This window comes from Nelumbo lutea, chromosome 6 (genome assembly GCF_056320005.1).
Source record: "Nelumbo lutea isolate HS-2025 chromosome 6, American lotus-T2T, whole genome shotgun sequence".
Classification (NCBI taxonomy): Eukaryota; Viridiplantae; Streptophyta; class Magnoliopsida; order Proteales; family Nelumbonaceae; genus Nelumbo; species Nelumbo lutea.
This window is the reverse complement of record NC_142689.1, coordinates 38,092,883-38,109,181: the sequence shown is the minus strand read 5'-3', so window position 1 is coordinate 38,109,181 and position 16,299 is coordinate 38,092,883. Positions and strand designations below refer to the sequence as shown.

Sequence of the window (16,299 nt, the reverse complement as noted above, 5' to 3'; positions counted from 1 at the left end):
GAAAAACGAGAGAGCAGGAGAGATGATAAAACAAGGAGGGAGGGAGAGATATATGTAGCAGTAGATAGTGGATGCTTTTTGGCTTCGTTTTGGAGGAGAAATTGAAGTTTCATTTTTAATTTCACAGAGGGAGAACGGGAGGATTCTCTGTTCTAATTTTTGAAACCTCAATCATAAAGTTATAATGGAGAGAGGGGAGGAATAGATGGGAATAAGGACACACTCATGAGGGGGAATTTCTATTTTGAAAAAGAGAAAGATTGTCGAAGCCATTTTTAGGTGCTACCAATTCAGGTATTTGAAAATCCTGACTTAAGACTATTGATTGGTCCTCTGTTTTCTGCTTCAATGTTGCAATCATTCGGTTGTTTCAGCGGCAGCAACAGTAGAGGGTGAATGAAACCCTAAAACGATGGGAACCCATCTGCTGGAACCCTGATTTAAGCATTTGTAAGTCATCAGTGGCGCTTAGTTGGTGCAAAACCTACTGTAACAAATAACATTTTTCTACTTTTGGCACTATTATCGAGCGATTTCTAGATGCTGGATCGGTCGTAAATAACACTGATGCATAAGCCTACTGGAGATTTCATAATGTCAAGGGGGATGGGGCATTTGAAAGCTCAGATAGAGAGAGAGAGAGAGAGAAGTGGGGGATGAGGGAGCGTGACTTTTGAAGTTAGGGAGAGAACGAGTCAGTGTGTAAAGAAACAACATCACTTGACTCCTTGACAGAGGACCAGTAGAGAGAAAGAGAGAATTACAAAAGGGTAAACTAGATATTTGGAAAATATGGATGCATTGGTCTAACATTTTTTGTCTAGGTCAGTGATAGAAGGGAGGTTTTTGTCAACTTTTTTAAAAGTTCAAGGGAGGTTTTATTAAAGTAAAACTAAAGGGGAACTTTTTATGATTGTCAAAAACTTTAGGGGAGGTTTTTGTATTTTACCCTATTTTTAAGTGCAAATTGCTGAAACCTCCCCTAAAGTTTTTATCATTGCTAAAACTTCCCTTGAAGTTAGTAATTGCAGTAACCTCCCTTAAACTTTATGACATAGTTGCAAGTTGACCCCCTTTGCAAGAATCTTCTAACAAGAGGCATACAAATATCGAAAATATCCATGCAATTACTATTAAATGTCTGAAATACCCATATAGTTACTATTGAGGCTAGTTTATGCAAAAAGAACAATACAAATTTTATAAACAACAACAAAAAAAAAAAGAGAATTTAAAATTGCAGCTTTAGCTTTGAGTGATTGATATGAAGGGCAAATTTAAAAAAAATAAATCAATTTTAGAAAAGACATTGGAAGGATTTGGGCTAGCGATTTATATGAAGATAAAATTTGGAAACTAAACATTTTGAGCAAAAGTGAATTCATGATTATTTTGGACATTTTCCATGCCTCTTTTTAGATGGTTCTAACAAAGGGGGTTTGTAGACATGCAAATTTTCAAGCCAAATAAGTGAGTTTAATTTACATGGTAGCCCTCTCAAGTTAATATGAGCCTCTATGGGCCCAAGGCCCAAGTCTACATAAATATGATTTTACGGCCCAAGGATCCAAGTGTACAAAGTCCAATATGGCGCAAGTTCTATTGTAATTGGGTAGTTCCATTGACAAGACCACTAATTCCTACATAATGGTGCATTATAGGAGTTAATCATAACCCAACACTCCACTCACATGGGATTAGTTAGCAAAGTGGGTTGAGGTGGCAGCCCTAATCCTTGGCTATAAATAGCATTGTCTAAGAAGAAAGAGCTCACTTTTTCAACACTCACATTGTAGGAAGCTCTCACACACCAACACTTACAGATTATAAGCAACCACAAGCTCCTACAAATTCTAGCAACTTCAAGATCAAGAGAGAGTAAAGAAGGGAAAAGCTTCTTAGTTCTTTACAACACACTTGAATTTAAGCTCTCCAAAGAAGATCAAGCCACTATAAAAGGGCCCTTCTTAGAGAAGCATCTTTCACAATGAATGAAACGTGAAGCTTGGAGTGAAGAAATCTAAATTAACTCTTCAGAAACACTAAATTCAAGGAAATCTATATCAATACTTCAAGAAGCACGAGAAACACACCAGCAGCCCTCGTCTTCATTAAATTCGACCGTTACTCAAAGGTTGCACATGTCATCGAGCAGAAACCAAAGAGAGTTCAAATCCCTTGTATCTTTCTTTATTTGGATTTAAGCTATCCAAATACATGAAATTTGTGTCGACAGGGTTTCTGTACAACAGTGTCAGAAAGTTCAGGGGAAGTGATTTCAATTATCAAACTTCTTAAGAGGTTTTAGCAACAATTAGAAACTTTAGGGGAAGTCTAATTAATTTACCCTATTTTTAATAACATTCAAGGGGCGTTCTTTTTTTGGATTTTGAGAGGGGGGAAAGTTCGTCAACGAGATTTTGGTTCCCATTGACCAAGAATCCCATGTTCATTTTTCATATTAATGTGGGGACCAAGGAAAGTTTGTGGGTAAATAGCTTTCCCACGTAGGAGGAAAGTTGCTAACACTTGAACGGGACAAAAATGCCCCTTTTAATAATGAACTTTTATGACTAAAATGGTCATTACTTTGTTTATCTAAAAAACAAAAGAACATTGATAAATCATAAATGCACTTACTCAAGTAAATGTTTCCTAGGAAAAACTTACCCAGGTAATTGCATTTATCCGGGTAAATAACTTACCAAAAAGTGAACGGGGCCTCAATTCAAGGTGAGAACCACTACACATGTAGGACTTACACATAATCAAGCTGCCTTCTTTTTCAACATTTAAAAACTTCCTTTACTTTTTTATAGGGGTGGTTTCGAGCCAAGTCGAGCTGAATATCTGACTATTCGAGCTCAGCTAGCTAATAGACTATCAGGCTCGAGCTCGAGTCAAAAGCTCGGAAGCTTAGTAGTGAATTAACTATTTTATAAAAATAAAAATATACATATAAAATTATTTTTTATTTGACATATAAAAAATTAATTATATTATTATATGTAAAAATTAAAATTTTATGTATATAATATTTTTATATTTATTATTTGTATATATATATATATATATATATATGTAAAAGCTTGATTAGGCTCGTGAGTCTCACGAGTCAAACTTTATTAGGGTCAAAACTTGATTTAGACCAAACCGAACCAAATTTGAATAGATCTTAAAAAACTCAACTCGTGGCCACCCCTACTTTTTTAGACCAAAAGACAAAAAAAAAAAAAGAAAAAAAAATTGCCCAAACGTCTGTTTTGAATACGTTTTGAGCCATGTTTGAGAGCAGAGCTTTTAAAGTAGCTTGAGCAAGAGGCCGCAAAACCCAGGAGAGGCTTGCAGAAACATATCAACATATTCATGTACGACGCTCACCGCAAAATGCCCTAATATTACTATTACCTTATTTCTATACATAACTAATTAGTTCAGCTCTATATTAAACATACATTTATAGAGATGGATATACAAGAAACAAAGCTATCATAGAAGGGAGAAAAGGCCCTCCAGAGTCTATAGGTGTTAATTAGACTCCCAGGATTTAGCTTCCCACGTTTCCACTTGTTTTATTGAATCTTGTTTTTCCCTTTGGAAAGCTTGAAGAGTCGCAGGATCAAAGGGTGGTGGCAGGGCACACGGGCCTGTTTCTTTAGGAGCCTTCACCATTGATTCCATCATAAATTTCCTTTGTAATCCATTTGCAGGGCAAGCCATTGTCTCTGAACACAACTGAATGGCATTTGGAGGCACAGTTGGCCTATATTTCAAGAGCTTAGCATATTCATTCAATAAATGGAACATGTAGTCGTACACAAAATCCATCTTTAGTTCCTCTTGTATAAAGCTGCTAGCTGCCTCTCCAATGGCCTGTGCCTGGTCATTCCATGGAAAATAATAGTTTATGGAGATTTTGCTATAGAGAGATCTAGAGAGAGAGAGAGGGAGGGAGGGTACCTCTTGTGTATGATTGTTGCCCCAGTCAACTGCAAACTTTATAGATCTACATTTATCATTGCTCTTTATCGGCCAGTAGTGTCGGCCAGGTACTAAACTTCTTGTGAAGAAGTCATAGAAATTAGGCCTCACTAGCAGAGTGGGAGAATTGCAGGCTAGAATGTATTTCTCGCTAACTGACCAAGCCCATCCTTCTATGTAGATCTTATACCTACATATATATGCCATTTAGGAGCCTAGGATCTACAGGGGATGAACTTGAACTTGAGAAGAGAAGAAATGAAAATTATGTAAAAAATTGTAACAAGTCCATGATAATATATACCTGTGGGTGCATTGTTGTTCTAAGTTTGATTCCTTGTAACCTTGTTGAGATTCTCTGTTCCAATCCTGTAAATGGTAGCTATTACTAACCATTCATATTGTACTGAAATCTTAATGCTCCATCTGTAATTAGTGGAGTATAGCACGATGGATTAACCGTAAATTATACAAAGAGGCCATTATCAAATGTTATCCCTAACCAACTCGAGCTATTTGGAGAGGTAGACTCACTAGATAGTAAATACAGATTTAAGAGCTTGTTTGGTTTGTGAGAATAGGGGTTTGGAATCGGAATCATAATGGGTTATTCCGATTCCAACTGTTTGGTTAGGCGGAATCAAAATCCTATTCCTATTCTTGCTGAAATGACATTCTCTTATTTGAGGGAATGGCCATTCCCTGCCCCTTCCTTGGGAATGAAATCTCATTCCCATTTGTGACTGAACCAAACAGATTATGAGAATGGATCATTCCGATTCCAATTCCAGAAGATTTTGAATCCGATTCCAACTACAAATCAAACGAACCTAAGTTTTAGTATAATTTTCGCATAAAGTAACTGCTTTCAAACTTAAACCTGTGTTTTCATAAGCTGATGAGATTTTAGTCAAACAATAGCAATAGTAATGGTAATAGTAACTGTAAACTATATGTCTACTATGGACAATATCAGCTACGGTAGTAACGAAGGAGCAATGACAAGAAAACAAAGAGAAACTTTTACTTGGATGTAGAGACGAGCATTCCAATCCTGTTCTTGAGAGACATTGCATTTGAGTAGGTCTCGCCTGGTTGGGGCCACATATGGATTCCCTTTCCAGTATGCATATGGTACCCTCTCGCTCCATTTGGTCATCTCATTTCCTTTTTTCATCTCTTTCAACAAAGATTCCCATGGCTTTATGTTGATCTCTGCCCTGCTCAAACAAACAACAGTGGGATATATATGGTTAGAATCCAGAGCATCTGATAATTAGGCATCAGCCTTACATTACTCTAATTTGAATTAGGGTAAATTACATCCCACTAGGGTGTCAATGGACTGAGTTCAGGTTGGATCCATTCAAATCAAAATCAATTTATTGGACGGTATTATAAGATTTATTGAATTAGATCAATTCAAACTTAATGGTCCAAAATATTTATTTGATTCGATTGAACCTGGTCCATCTGTAATAGGTTTATATTAGATTAGGTCAGATTAAATCAATAACTTGTTCATTGATAGAAGATACTAGTACGGGTGTCAATAGACCGGGTCTGAATTAGAGCCAATCTAAATTAAAACCAATTTAAATATATTGGACATTCCATATAAATTGAATTTGACCAATCCAGAATAGTCCAAAGTATTCATCAGATTGGATTTTACTCATATTGATCTGGGTTGGCTTGGACCAATATTCAGTCCATTAACAGCTTACAACTTTTGGGGGTACTGTACTAGTGCAAATAAAATTGCACTGCACCCAAACACAACCTCAAGAAAAGAAAACTTTTTGGTTATATCCAAAAGTAAATAGCAATAACAGTTGTCTAACCTATCAAAAGTTTTCTTGGTATAGTAAGGAACAAAGTTTCGCAATGTATCGGCCCCCATGTTACCGATACTTTGAATAAGGGTTTTTGGAATTGACAAAACTGACCATTTGTCAAATTTAAAAAAAAAAAAGAAAAAAGAAAATACCATCCATGTTCATACAAGGTTTTAAAAACCAACCCAAAAACGGTAAATTTTCTCACACTTGTCTCATAAATACCCTAATTTATCCTTGAAATGATTCAAAGCAAATTTAAAAGACTGCTATTAGAATATTTATGGATCTGATTTATGACAAAAGTTATAATATCTAAAAAACTTATAACTATTAATGATAACCAAAGTTGATATTCAATATAGAAAAAACATTTCTTACAACTATGCTTGAATTTAACCCCTAATTACATGAACATAAATCAAACATGGTATGTTCAGATTTTATTGAGGGGTCTTTGGGTTGTTTTGCGTCTGTAGTCATAGGAAATATGATTTTATATTTATATAATTATATATTTTCTTTTTTCAAGTGGGGGTGGTATTAAGGTATTAGACTATTAGGTGATGTACTTGAATATTTAGATTTTTATTATTATGTAACATGTTGGGTGAGGTCTCTCACTTTTATTTAACACGGATATAAATTTTCCCTATCCCTATGTGTAAGACACCATCGCCGAGCATTGGAAATATCTTTCTATGAATGACAAGACAAGAGGCTTGTAATGTGTTGATGATAGAGACGTCGAAAAGCTATTCCATAATAGATCCAAATTCCTTTTATGAATAGCGACATGCTATCAACCAAATGCTCCCAATATTATACTATTTGGGCATTGCAACCGTATATTAGGCTGCTTTGGGAGATGATGCAAATGGAGTACAAATCCTAATTCAGGGTAAATTTGTACTATGATTCACTTTTGCCCGTATTTGTCAAACATTACATTTATGCATTTATAAATGACAGGCCAAGATATATTTACATTGATAATAAAACGTAAAAGTACATCAATAAAAAATAAGTAAATTTATTTTCAAATAAGGTTTTAATAAAAAAATTATATACTTTATTGAAATTCATATTTTCATCCATTACAACTAAAAGTGTGTTTGGTAAGAAGATAAATTTATCGGTAAAAAATTAACCTAATTTTGCAATTTATATGACCCCTTTTACACTATACATTTGCATCATTTGAACATCTATTTATGGTAATGTTTCCAATGTGCAGCTGCCGCGACCATTTGGAACAAATTGAGAGTATGGTTGGTTACAAATCTGAACTCCCCTTTATATTGTGATTGTCTGATTGGAGATTGAATCAGCCGTCCACAGAGCATGCCCTACACGTGCCCTACTGTCCATCCCCTCTCATCTCCCGTGCTTGTGATGTGATGGAGCATGGATAGGATGGGCAATAGGGAAATTGGATCTGCTCCTGCTCCTAACAAAAGGCGCCTCACACGCACATCTATATGTTTCCAATGCACGTTAGATGTACGTGTGAGGCGCCCATGTGTGCGGAGTAGATCCCGTACCGGCAGTAGGTCCGTTCTGTGAGCAGCCGATCCCGGCTCCTTGAGGAGGAGGGAGGATTTCATTGGTCAAAACTCTTACGGTATCATAGGTTTCGCGCATCAAAAATTAAAGCATGTTTTGGAATGTTGTTATGTTATGCGTGTGGGCTGACTGAGAGGGAGGGAGGAAATTACGTACCATCCCCAAAAGGACCAATCAGGGAAAACAATGTCCAAGGTCCAGTCGTCCCCGCAATAACGAAACAAGGGCGGTGGGGCAGCGTTGGGTCCCCGATGATCCCGCGATCTGATTAGCGGCCGGTCATCGCAGTCGAACATGAGGTCCAAGTCCGGCATTCTGCCTGGGTACCTTCTCAGTAGCTGTAGAATCCCCCACAACGTAAATACGTCTCTCGTCTGAATGGCCTTCCTGTATTTCTCTACGTACGCCGTGCCATTTACCACCACCAGCCTAAATTTCGCACTCCTTCCCGCTCCCTCCACCATCTCCCTCGTGATTCCGGTATCCTTCCACGGTCGCAGATCTTCGTGAATCCAACGGAAATAATCTGGGCATACCGGAGCGGCTGATGAGTTCTCATACTTCCCGGATTCGTATGTAGACGGATAACCCAACGGACAAGTTCGTGTCAGATTCCCGGCTGTGCAATTGAGTGGGAGTTCAATTCTTCTCTTCGGCTTACGAAGAACTTTGAACAGATTTGCTGGCTTCGAATCTGCCGTGATAGACTGCACAGAAAGTAATTAAGAAAATAGTATCTAAAGATTCTGATCTGTTCCCATAAACATGAATATGATCCTAGTGACAGGTCATAGCAATCAAATTAACAACCCAGAGTAGCGATTAGGGACCTACATTCACATGCGTGATGCATGGTTTCTACTTAGGGATTTCTGGTTTCTTCTTCCAAGTCTGCCGACAGCCGGCGTGATAGGAAGAAAAACTGTGGAACAGAAAGAAGAGACGGTTTCTCACGTCTCTTCCAAGACCATTGAAGAGACGGTTCAAATTCAATGGTCTAGCCTTTCATATGCTGACGAGTGACGACCACAACAAGGACAGTGAAAAAAGATAAAAGAAAAAAAAAAAAAAAACAATGGAAGAAGAAAGAAAACAGATTTTGTCGAGCAATGACGAAGAAATATGAATTCGTTTGCATTTCGTTCAAGGTTATGGTGAAACTTACAGCGTCAATCCAGTAAGCAGAAACGAAGACCGCACAGAGGAAGAGAACGAAGAAGAAGAGCACACTATTCCTTCTTTCAGGTCCCTTCCATGAGAGTTGCCTATAGAATCCACAACCGCCCTTGAATAAACTCCCAAGTTTCTGCACGTTTTCTCTCATATTTTCCCAATCTGAATCACTCTAAAAGGAAGAGTTTCTTGATGAGAATTCTCCAAGCATCACTGCTTTCAGCCCTCCAGTCTCTGTTTGCTAAAACCACATATATCAGTCTGATTATATCTGGAATTTGGAAACAATGGAGTTTATAGCGTCCCCGTAACGATTGGTGAAGAATGACAAAGACATAAAGACAGGGCGAGAAACCAAGCAACTTCTCATTACCGAGTTGACTTCATAAAGGCCAAAAAGAAAATCGATATCAGCACTTGTCATGGTGATTAATTATATGAACAGAAAACCAGAGATCAGTTTCGACACTTTAGAATCTTTGAAGATCTCTTCTTACCTAGGATTTTAGCGGCCGAAACTTTCTCGATTTCTATACGAGGAAACCAAAGGAATGATTTAAATAAATCTACTGGAGATCTAGAGAGATTCGCAGTACCGTTCGACGCGCGGGGAAAGAGTGAATATAGACGAAGAACAGAATAGTTGGTTTTTGAAGGTGCGGGCTTGCTTGCTGGTAAAGTGTTTAGCTGCCTCTATGTTGTGTCAATTTCCGGCTTCATTTGAGGATTTCGTAGCGTGGGGCCCTTAACAGTCCCTTGTACTTATTGTTCATCTTCTAATTCTTAATTTTGTTAAACGTGGACTATACGTGAATACTGGTGCTGCTAGAACTGTCCAACAGTTTCAATTTCAACGTGAAAAGCTTACATTCTAAGTGGTCGAAGAAAATAAAGAAAAGGGGAAAATGAAATTAATAAAAAAAGTTAGATTGTTGAAACTTCCTTTCCGGTTTTGTAAAGTTGCTAAAACCTCCCCTAAAACTCTAGTACTAATTGCTATTACCTCCCCTAAAGTTTGTGACACATTTGCGAGTTACAATCTTTTAAAAATAAGCAAGAAAATGTCCAAAATACTCTCGTATAGTTACTATTGAAACTGGTTCTATTAAAACTAAAGAAAGAGAATTTAAAGTTATTTTGCAGCTTTACTTTTAAGTGATTGATGTAAAGGGCAGAGAACTTGAAAAATAAACATTTTGATCAAAGTAACTGTATTGGTATTTTAACCATTTTCATGCCTCTTTTTAAAGAATTCTAACAGAAAGGGTTTACTTATAACTATGTTAAAAAGTTTAGGGGGTGATTGCAATTACTAAATTTCGGTTATGTTTTAACAATCTACCCTAAAAAAATAAATGAAAATTGATGTACGCTAATTCAAAAAGAAATTGAAAAACCCAGTTTGGACCATGGTATTTGCCAGTTGGCTTTGGCTGATCACCTCATGTTTTAGAACAACAAGTCAACACACATAATATAGGCCCAGTCCAGGAATGGAAGAAGTAACACTTCCGTCCGCTTTCATGGCGTAAGACTTTGGGTTTAAAACTTGAAATTTAATAATTTAATGGGTTCTCTCTCCAGTCTGTACATGTTTCCTACACTGCACATGTCAATACAGATTAGTGCTATTCACAAAAAATGTCAAACCGATCAAACCCATCAAATTGACCCAACTCAACCCAATATATTCAGTTTATTGATGTTGTCGGTCGATTTTGGATTGATAAAGTGTACAATCCGACCGACCAAATACATACTAATATTTTTTTTCTCATGCAAATTGTAACATTTGACTTCTGACTATATGAGGGCTATAGAGTGAAATTTGATATCTGTCACACAATATGATTTACCAGGCCAGTTCAATCGACCCTTACAATTTATTTGTTTTCTCTTAACTCTTATTTCTTTTAATTTTAAGAAATAAGTGGTTGTTCATTTCTTTTTATCTCTTATCTCTTAAAGGCAATCATACAACTTTTTGTTTTTCAATGATACCCCGAAAAAGACAAATAAAAACGCTCATAATGGGGTTTAAATGCATAGTTGATATTTTTCAGAATTCAGAACAACATTCTCTACATTCAGAGTTCAAATAAAAGAAAAATTCACCAATACCAATATACCTCTTAATGTAATTATTGCCATTTCAAATGTCAGACTCCAGAGCAAACAAACAAGCCCTTAGTTTTTTATCAAATTCTTCCCCATTTTTTCTTTTTCTCTTTATAGTTTCTCTTCGGTCATTTCATTTCTCATCACTCCATACCTCTATTTCCAATGTAAAAAGAAAATTAATTTAAAATATCCACTTCATTTATTCACTAAACTCAGGCTTTTATTTGAGGGGGAGATTTTGTCAATCTCCACCTACTATTCTAGTGACATTACTTTAACTAAGGCTGAGATTCGAGATGCATGAAGGTGATTGTTTCCAACTGGATGACAATGGAGTTCATTTCTTGAAGTGGGCTTTCAAAGTTGAAAAGGACAAAGGATTTCATCTCCCTAAGGAACAGAAGAGATTCACCTACACTCTTGTAGAGTTGTAACTGCTAATTTCTATTATGTTCGGCTAGTATTGGTAGTGTTCGGCTAGTATCTAAGCCGGTTGAGGATGCCACATGGTTGGATTTGTGGTCGTCTTCCTAGGACAACGTTAGCAACAAACCGTGTGATGGAAGAGCATGATCGAGAGGAGTGTTTCACATGGACAATGAAGCAAACTTTGTTGAGGAAACATGCCATGGATCGACCCCAAGGTCCCATCGGCTCAACACCGACCCGCACTACCAACCCATAAGGCAAAAGAAGATGAGTTTTTCCTCTGAATGGTGCCCAGTGATCAACGAAGAAGTACAAAAGCTACTAGACACCAACTTCATCCAAGAAGTGTTCTACTTGGACTGGCTGGTGAATGTCGTGATGGTAAAGAAGGCCAATGAAAAGTGGAGAATATGCATTGACTTCACCAACCTAAATCGAGTTTACCTGAAGGATAGTTTCCTTCTGCTAACGATTGACCATCTCATCGATGCAACGGCGAGGCATGAATTCCTAAGCTTCATGGATGCATTTTTCGGATACAATCAGATTAAGATGCACCTAGATGACCAGGAGAAGACAACCTTCATCACGAACCAAGGACTCTATTGTTACAAGGTTGAAGAACGCTAACACCACATCTTCAGAGAACAACTCAGTTGTAATGTAGATGCGTACATAGACAACATGTTGGTGAAGAGAAAGAAAGTAGAATAATAACTAGACGACCTGAAGAAGTCTTCGGCCTCCTTAGGAAGTACCGCATGAAGTTGAATTTGATGAAATGTGCCTTCGGCATCGGTTCCGACAAGTTCCTGTGTTTTATGGTCACACAAGGGGAATTGAAGCAAATCTAAAAAAGATCCAGGACATCTAGACATGCAGTCACCGTAGACACAAAAAAAAAGTGCAACGCCTCATAGGTTAGCTAGCTGTATTGATCAAGTTCATGTCAAAGTTTGTAAACCGCTGCCTGTCGTTCTTTAAGGCACTCAAGAAGGTAAAAAGACTTCTAGTGGACCGAGGAATGTGATCGGTCCTTCTAGGCATTGAAGTGATACCTGAGCTCACCGCCCTTGCTAATGGAGTCAAACCCCGACAACAAACTCTTACTATACTTGTCCACCGAGGATGAAGTGGTCAGTTAGGTTCTAGTAAAGGAAGAAGGCCAAACCCAAAGGTCGATCTACTACAATAGAAAGGTCCTCATAGACACAGAGATGTGGTACTTGAATGTTGAAAAGGTTGCTTGGCCCTCTTCACCTCGGAAAGGAAGCTCAGGCCCTATTTTCAGGCACACAACGTCTGAGTATTGACCGACCAGCCATAGAAGCAAGTACTACAAAGGCCGAACACACTAGGGCGCCTAATCAAGAGGAGTGTAGAGCTGAGCAAGTTCGACATCGACTATGCACCTTGAACCACCATCAAAAGCTCAAGCCCTAGACAACTTCTTGGCCGAGTGCATATTCTCAGTCCAGGACCCAACTGAAGACCCCCTAGCTTGGACCCTCCATGTCAATGGATCGCCCAGCGACAAGGGAGTAATATTGGTTTCATACTCCTCAGACTAGACTCCACCATTCTCAAGCACACATAGAGGTTTGAGTTCAAAGCATTGAACAATGAAGCAAATTACAAGGCCCTAATAGTCGGGCTTTAGCTCGCACTAGACATTAGAGCAAAGCGAGTGAAAGACTTCAATGACTCTCAGCTCGTGGTCAACCAAGTCATTGGACAGTTCGAGGCACAGGAACCCACCATGGCAAGCTATTTGTAGAGAGTACAAGAACTCATCAGATAGTTCGAGCACTTCACTATACAGTAGACCTCTAGAGCTGAGAACGTTCAAGCCGACGCCTTGTCAAAGACTGCGAACTCACCACAGGCCGACCTCAGCACTACAGTCAAGTGAATACCTTGACACAACCTAGCATCTCGGAAGCAGCAAAAGACATCGTGGATTGATCTGATTGTGCAGTACCTACTAGGTGGAACCTTACCCGAAGACCGAACCAAAGCGAAGAAACTCACCTATAGATCAGCCTAGTACTATCTCATCCGAGGACAACGCTACTACAGGTCACACACTCTCCCCTACCTGAGGTGAACCCCCCAAAGTGAAGTTGATTACATCCTTAAGGAGATACACAAAGGTATCTATAGAGACTATCCTGGTGCATGAACCCTAGCGCATGAGGCACTTCAGAAAAGTTACTTCTAGTCCACCATGAAGCAAGATGTAGCTCAACCCGTCCAGAGGTATGACCGTTGCCAAAGACACTCCAACTTGCACCACTAGCCGATAGCCTATCTCTGGCCAATTCCTATCTCGTAGCCCTTTTCTTAGTGAGATCCTTGGGGACTTCCCTACCACGAATTGCTAGAAGAAATTCCTCCTTGTCATTGTAGACTACTTCACTAAATTGGTCGAAGCTGAGCCCCCAACGAGCATCACAACATAGAATGCCCAAGGCTTCCTCTGGAGGAATGTCATCTGCCGCTTTGGTATACCCAAGGTACTCATCATTGACAACGAGTTACAATTCATTGATAGGAAGTTGAGGCCTTCTGCGCTAGGCTTAGGATAGACTATCGCACAACAGTAATTCATTGACTCCAAAGCAATGGACAGATAGATATTACTAACCAAATCCTGCTCCACGGCCTAAAGACAAGGGTTGACAAGGCCAAAGGCAGGTGGGTGGAAGAGTTGTTGAGAATCCTCTAAGGCTATAGAACGACGACAAAAACAACTACTGCAGAAACCCCATTATGTCTAACATTTGGAGTTGAGGTAGTGATCCTCATAGAGATTTGATTCCCCACACTCTGAACCAAGCTCTACAATGACGAGACGAAAACCGAAGATCTAAGAGCTGAGTTGAAATTAGTGAAAGAAGCTAGAAACTGAGCACATGTTAGGATGGCAACACAACAACAAAAGATGGCCAAGTACTATGATGCCAAAGTTCATCTTTGGCAGTTCAAGACAGGTGACCTCATCCTCCGCATATTCTTCATGCCCAAGCTCGGAGAGGGAAAGCTCAGTCTGAACTGGGAAGGCCCGTACAGAGTGACTAGAGTACTCGAACCAAGCTCATATAAGATGAAAGACCTCGATGAAAGACCTATACCAAGGATCTAGAATGCTAGGAACCTAAGAATGTATTACCAATTACTTGTGTCATCAAATTCTTGTACAATAGCTCAAGAATAAATGAATGATCTCTTCTTCAACCACAAACGTGTAAACACTATACACAATGCTCAACCGAATTCTAACAATCGAGAACCTCAAGACACCATTGCACACATTTCCCAATCGAACTCTAACGGCCAAGGACCTCGAGACACCACTACACGCATAGCCTGGCTGAACTCTAACGGCCAAGGACACTAGATCGCTATACGCGCACAAGCACCCCATGAAACAACTAAGATGAGCTCGAAATAACCTTAGTGCCTTAACCATATTAGAGACTTAACCAACCTGAAATTGTTGAGGCCCCATTCCAAACTGGCCCAACAAGGCACAAGATAGCTACTGCATGCACAACCTGGCTGAACTCTAACGGCCAAGGACACAAAATCGTTACACACGCACAAGCACACCATGAAACAACTGAGTTGAGCTCGAAATAACCTCAGTGCCTTAAATCATATTAGAGACTCGACCGACCTAAAACAACCAAGGCTCCATGCCAAACTAGCCCAACAAGGCACGGTGGGAACGACGCCCCTACCAAACTACGAAAGAAGGCAACAATTGAACTCTGAGAAACCATTTGACTCGAAGCTGAAGAAGAGCTAGCGGAGCACCATGGCTAACTCCCTCAAGGAGTGCGAGCTTCACGACTACAAGGGCTTGGAGTCACTCTGGCCAACCAAAGCCTGAAGTGGGTTAGCTTGATCAAAGCTCCAAAAAATCACGCGCCACCAATCTCTCCAACGATGATGAGAGCCCGAAGTGGGTTAACTTGTTAAAAAAAAAAGGTCAAGGCAAAGATTGGATGGCAAAAGGAAGATTTCCATTATCAAAGGAGTCCAATACAATAGTTATAAGCCCGGCATACTAAGTTTAGTACAACAATGAGAGAAAAAAGGAAACATCACTCCACATCGGTTGCGTCGTCGATAGGATCCACCCCTTCGATGGTAGTTGTGGCATCAGTCTGGGTAAGTTGCGCTGCTGGTGATGGCTTTGTATCAAAAGGAACATACACCCCCATGGCGGCTGCTATCTTGGGATGCTTGCACATAACCCTCCTCTTGCTTCGGACGAAGCCGATTTGCCAAGAGTCCATAGTGTGATAATCAGGAATGATCTAGAACTCCTCAAACTCCTTGTACTTTGTGACCGCTTCCTCTTCGACATGAAGCAACTTCGCCTCAGCCTCCTCAACCGTCTTCCACACCTTGTCATGGCCTTCCTTGAGTTTGTGCATCTGACTCTTCAATGTCCACAGGTCCTCATCTTTGGTCATCATCGTCTTCTTAAGCTTGACTATCTTTGCCTTCATTTGAGAGAACTCGACCTCCCAAGCCTCGGCCATCTGCCGAAGATCGCACATCCTATCAACCAGCACTATCACCGTTCAAATAGTCTACAAAACAAGTCGATTAGCATGGTGAAGCAATTCAGAGAAAGGGATTAGGCAAAGTATAAATACTTTACTGCAACGAATTAGTCGCTTGTCTCTCGATCAATCCTGAGTAGCAAGATACCTTGGAACAACTACTCGAGGATGCCCCCAATTTCCAAAGTGTTATCTAGGTGAACACTTGAGGGGGTAAAACCTCAAGACCTCCTCAAGTCGCAGACTACAACCGTGGATGTTGTAGAGGAGTCCCGTCAGAACTGACGTTTACTACGTCACCCTCAACAGGCCTCAACCTCTTTGATGGCAGCAAGGTTACATCATTAGGGCGATGCTACTACTGAGTTTCCCCTGCCTGAGTTGTTGCCTTCCTCTGTGCGATGGCCTACATACGCCTCATGCTCTCCTCCTCATCACCAACCATGATCATATCTGCCCAAAAGAAGAACAATGGTCAATTATAACTGAGGAAGTACATAAAAAACTTACACTAAGTGAGGACAAAGTAGCCGGGGGCTCCATTATCCCAACACGGATCAACATCGTGGACATGATGTACTTCTGTACTTACACCCCCACAATCCTCCTAATGA

At 39.6% G+C, this 16,299-nt stretch overlaps 1 protein-coding gene across 1 annotated transcript; it reads right to left on the bottom strand.

Annotated features, from left to right (window-relative positions):
* Nucleotides 1-3,284: 3,284 nt before the first annotated feature.
* On the bottom strand, nucleotides 3,285-9,239 carry LOC148848616 (uncharacterized). Its single transcript, XM_088951169.1, has 7 exons — nucleotides 9,056-9,239; nucleotides 8,551-8,939; nucleotides 7,542-8,092; nucleotides 5,009-5,201; nucleotides 4,286-4,350; nucleotides 3,961-4,171; nucleotides 3,285-3,879 (listed from the first exon to the last, which is right to left on the bottom strand). Exons 2-7 carry the CDS (start codon nucleotides 8,707-8,709, stop codon nucleotides 3,529-3,531), a joined length of 1,530 nt encoding a protein of 509 aa, XP_088807295.1. The 5' UTR covers nucleotides 8,710-8,939; nucleotides 9,056-9,239; the 3' UTR covers nucleotides 3,285-3,528.
* Between the last annotated feature and the right edge of the window lie 7,060 nt (nucleotides 9,240-16,299).

Coding starts and splice junctions, on each gene's coding strand:
- LOC148848616 (XM_088951169.1), bottom strand. CDS start 8,709: ATGAGAGAAAACGTGCAGAAACTTGGGAGTTTATTCAAGGGCGGTTGT. Junction 8,093..8,550: donor CTGCTTACTGGATTGACGCT/GTAAGTTTCACC, acceptor CTTTCTGTGCAG/TCTATCACGGCAGATTCGAA. Junction 4,351..5,008: donor ATGCTCGTCTCTACATCCAA/GTAAAAGTTTCT, acceptor TACCATTTACAG/GATTGGAACAGAGAATCTCA.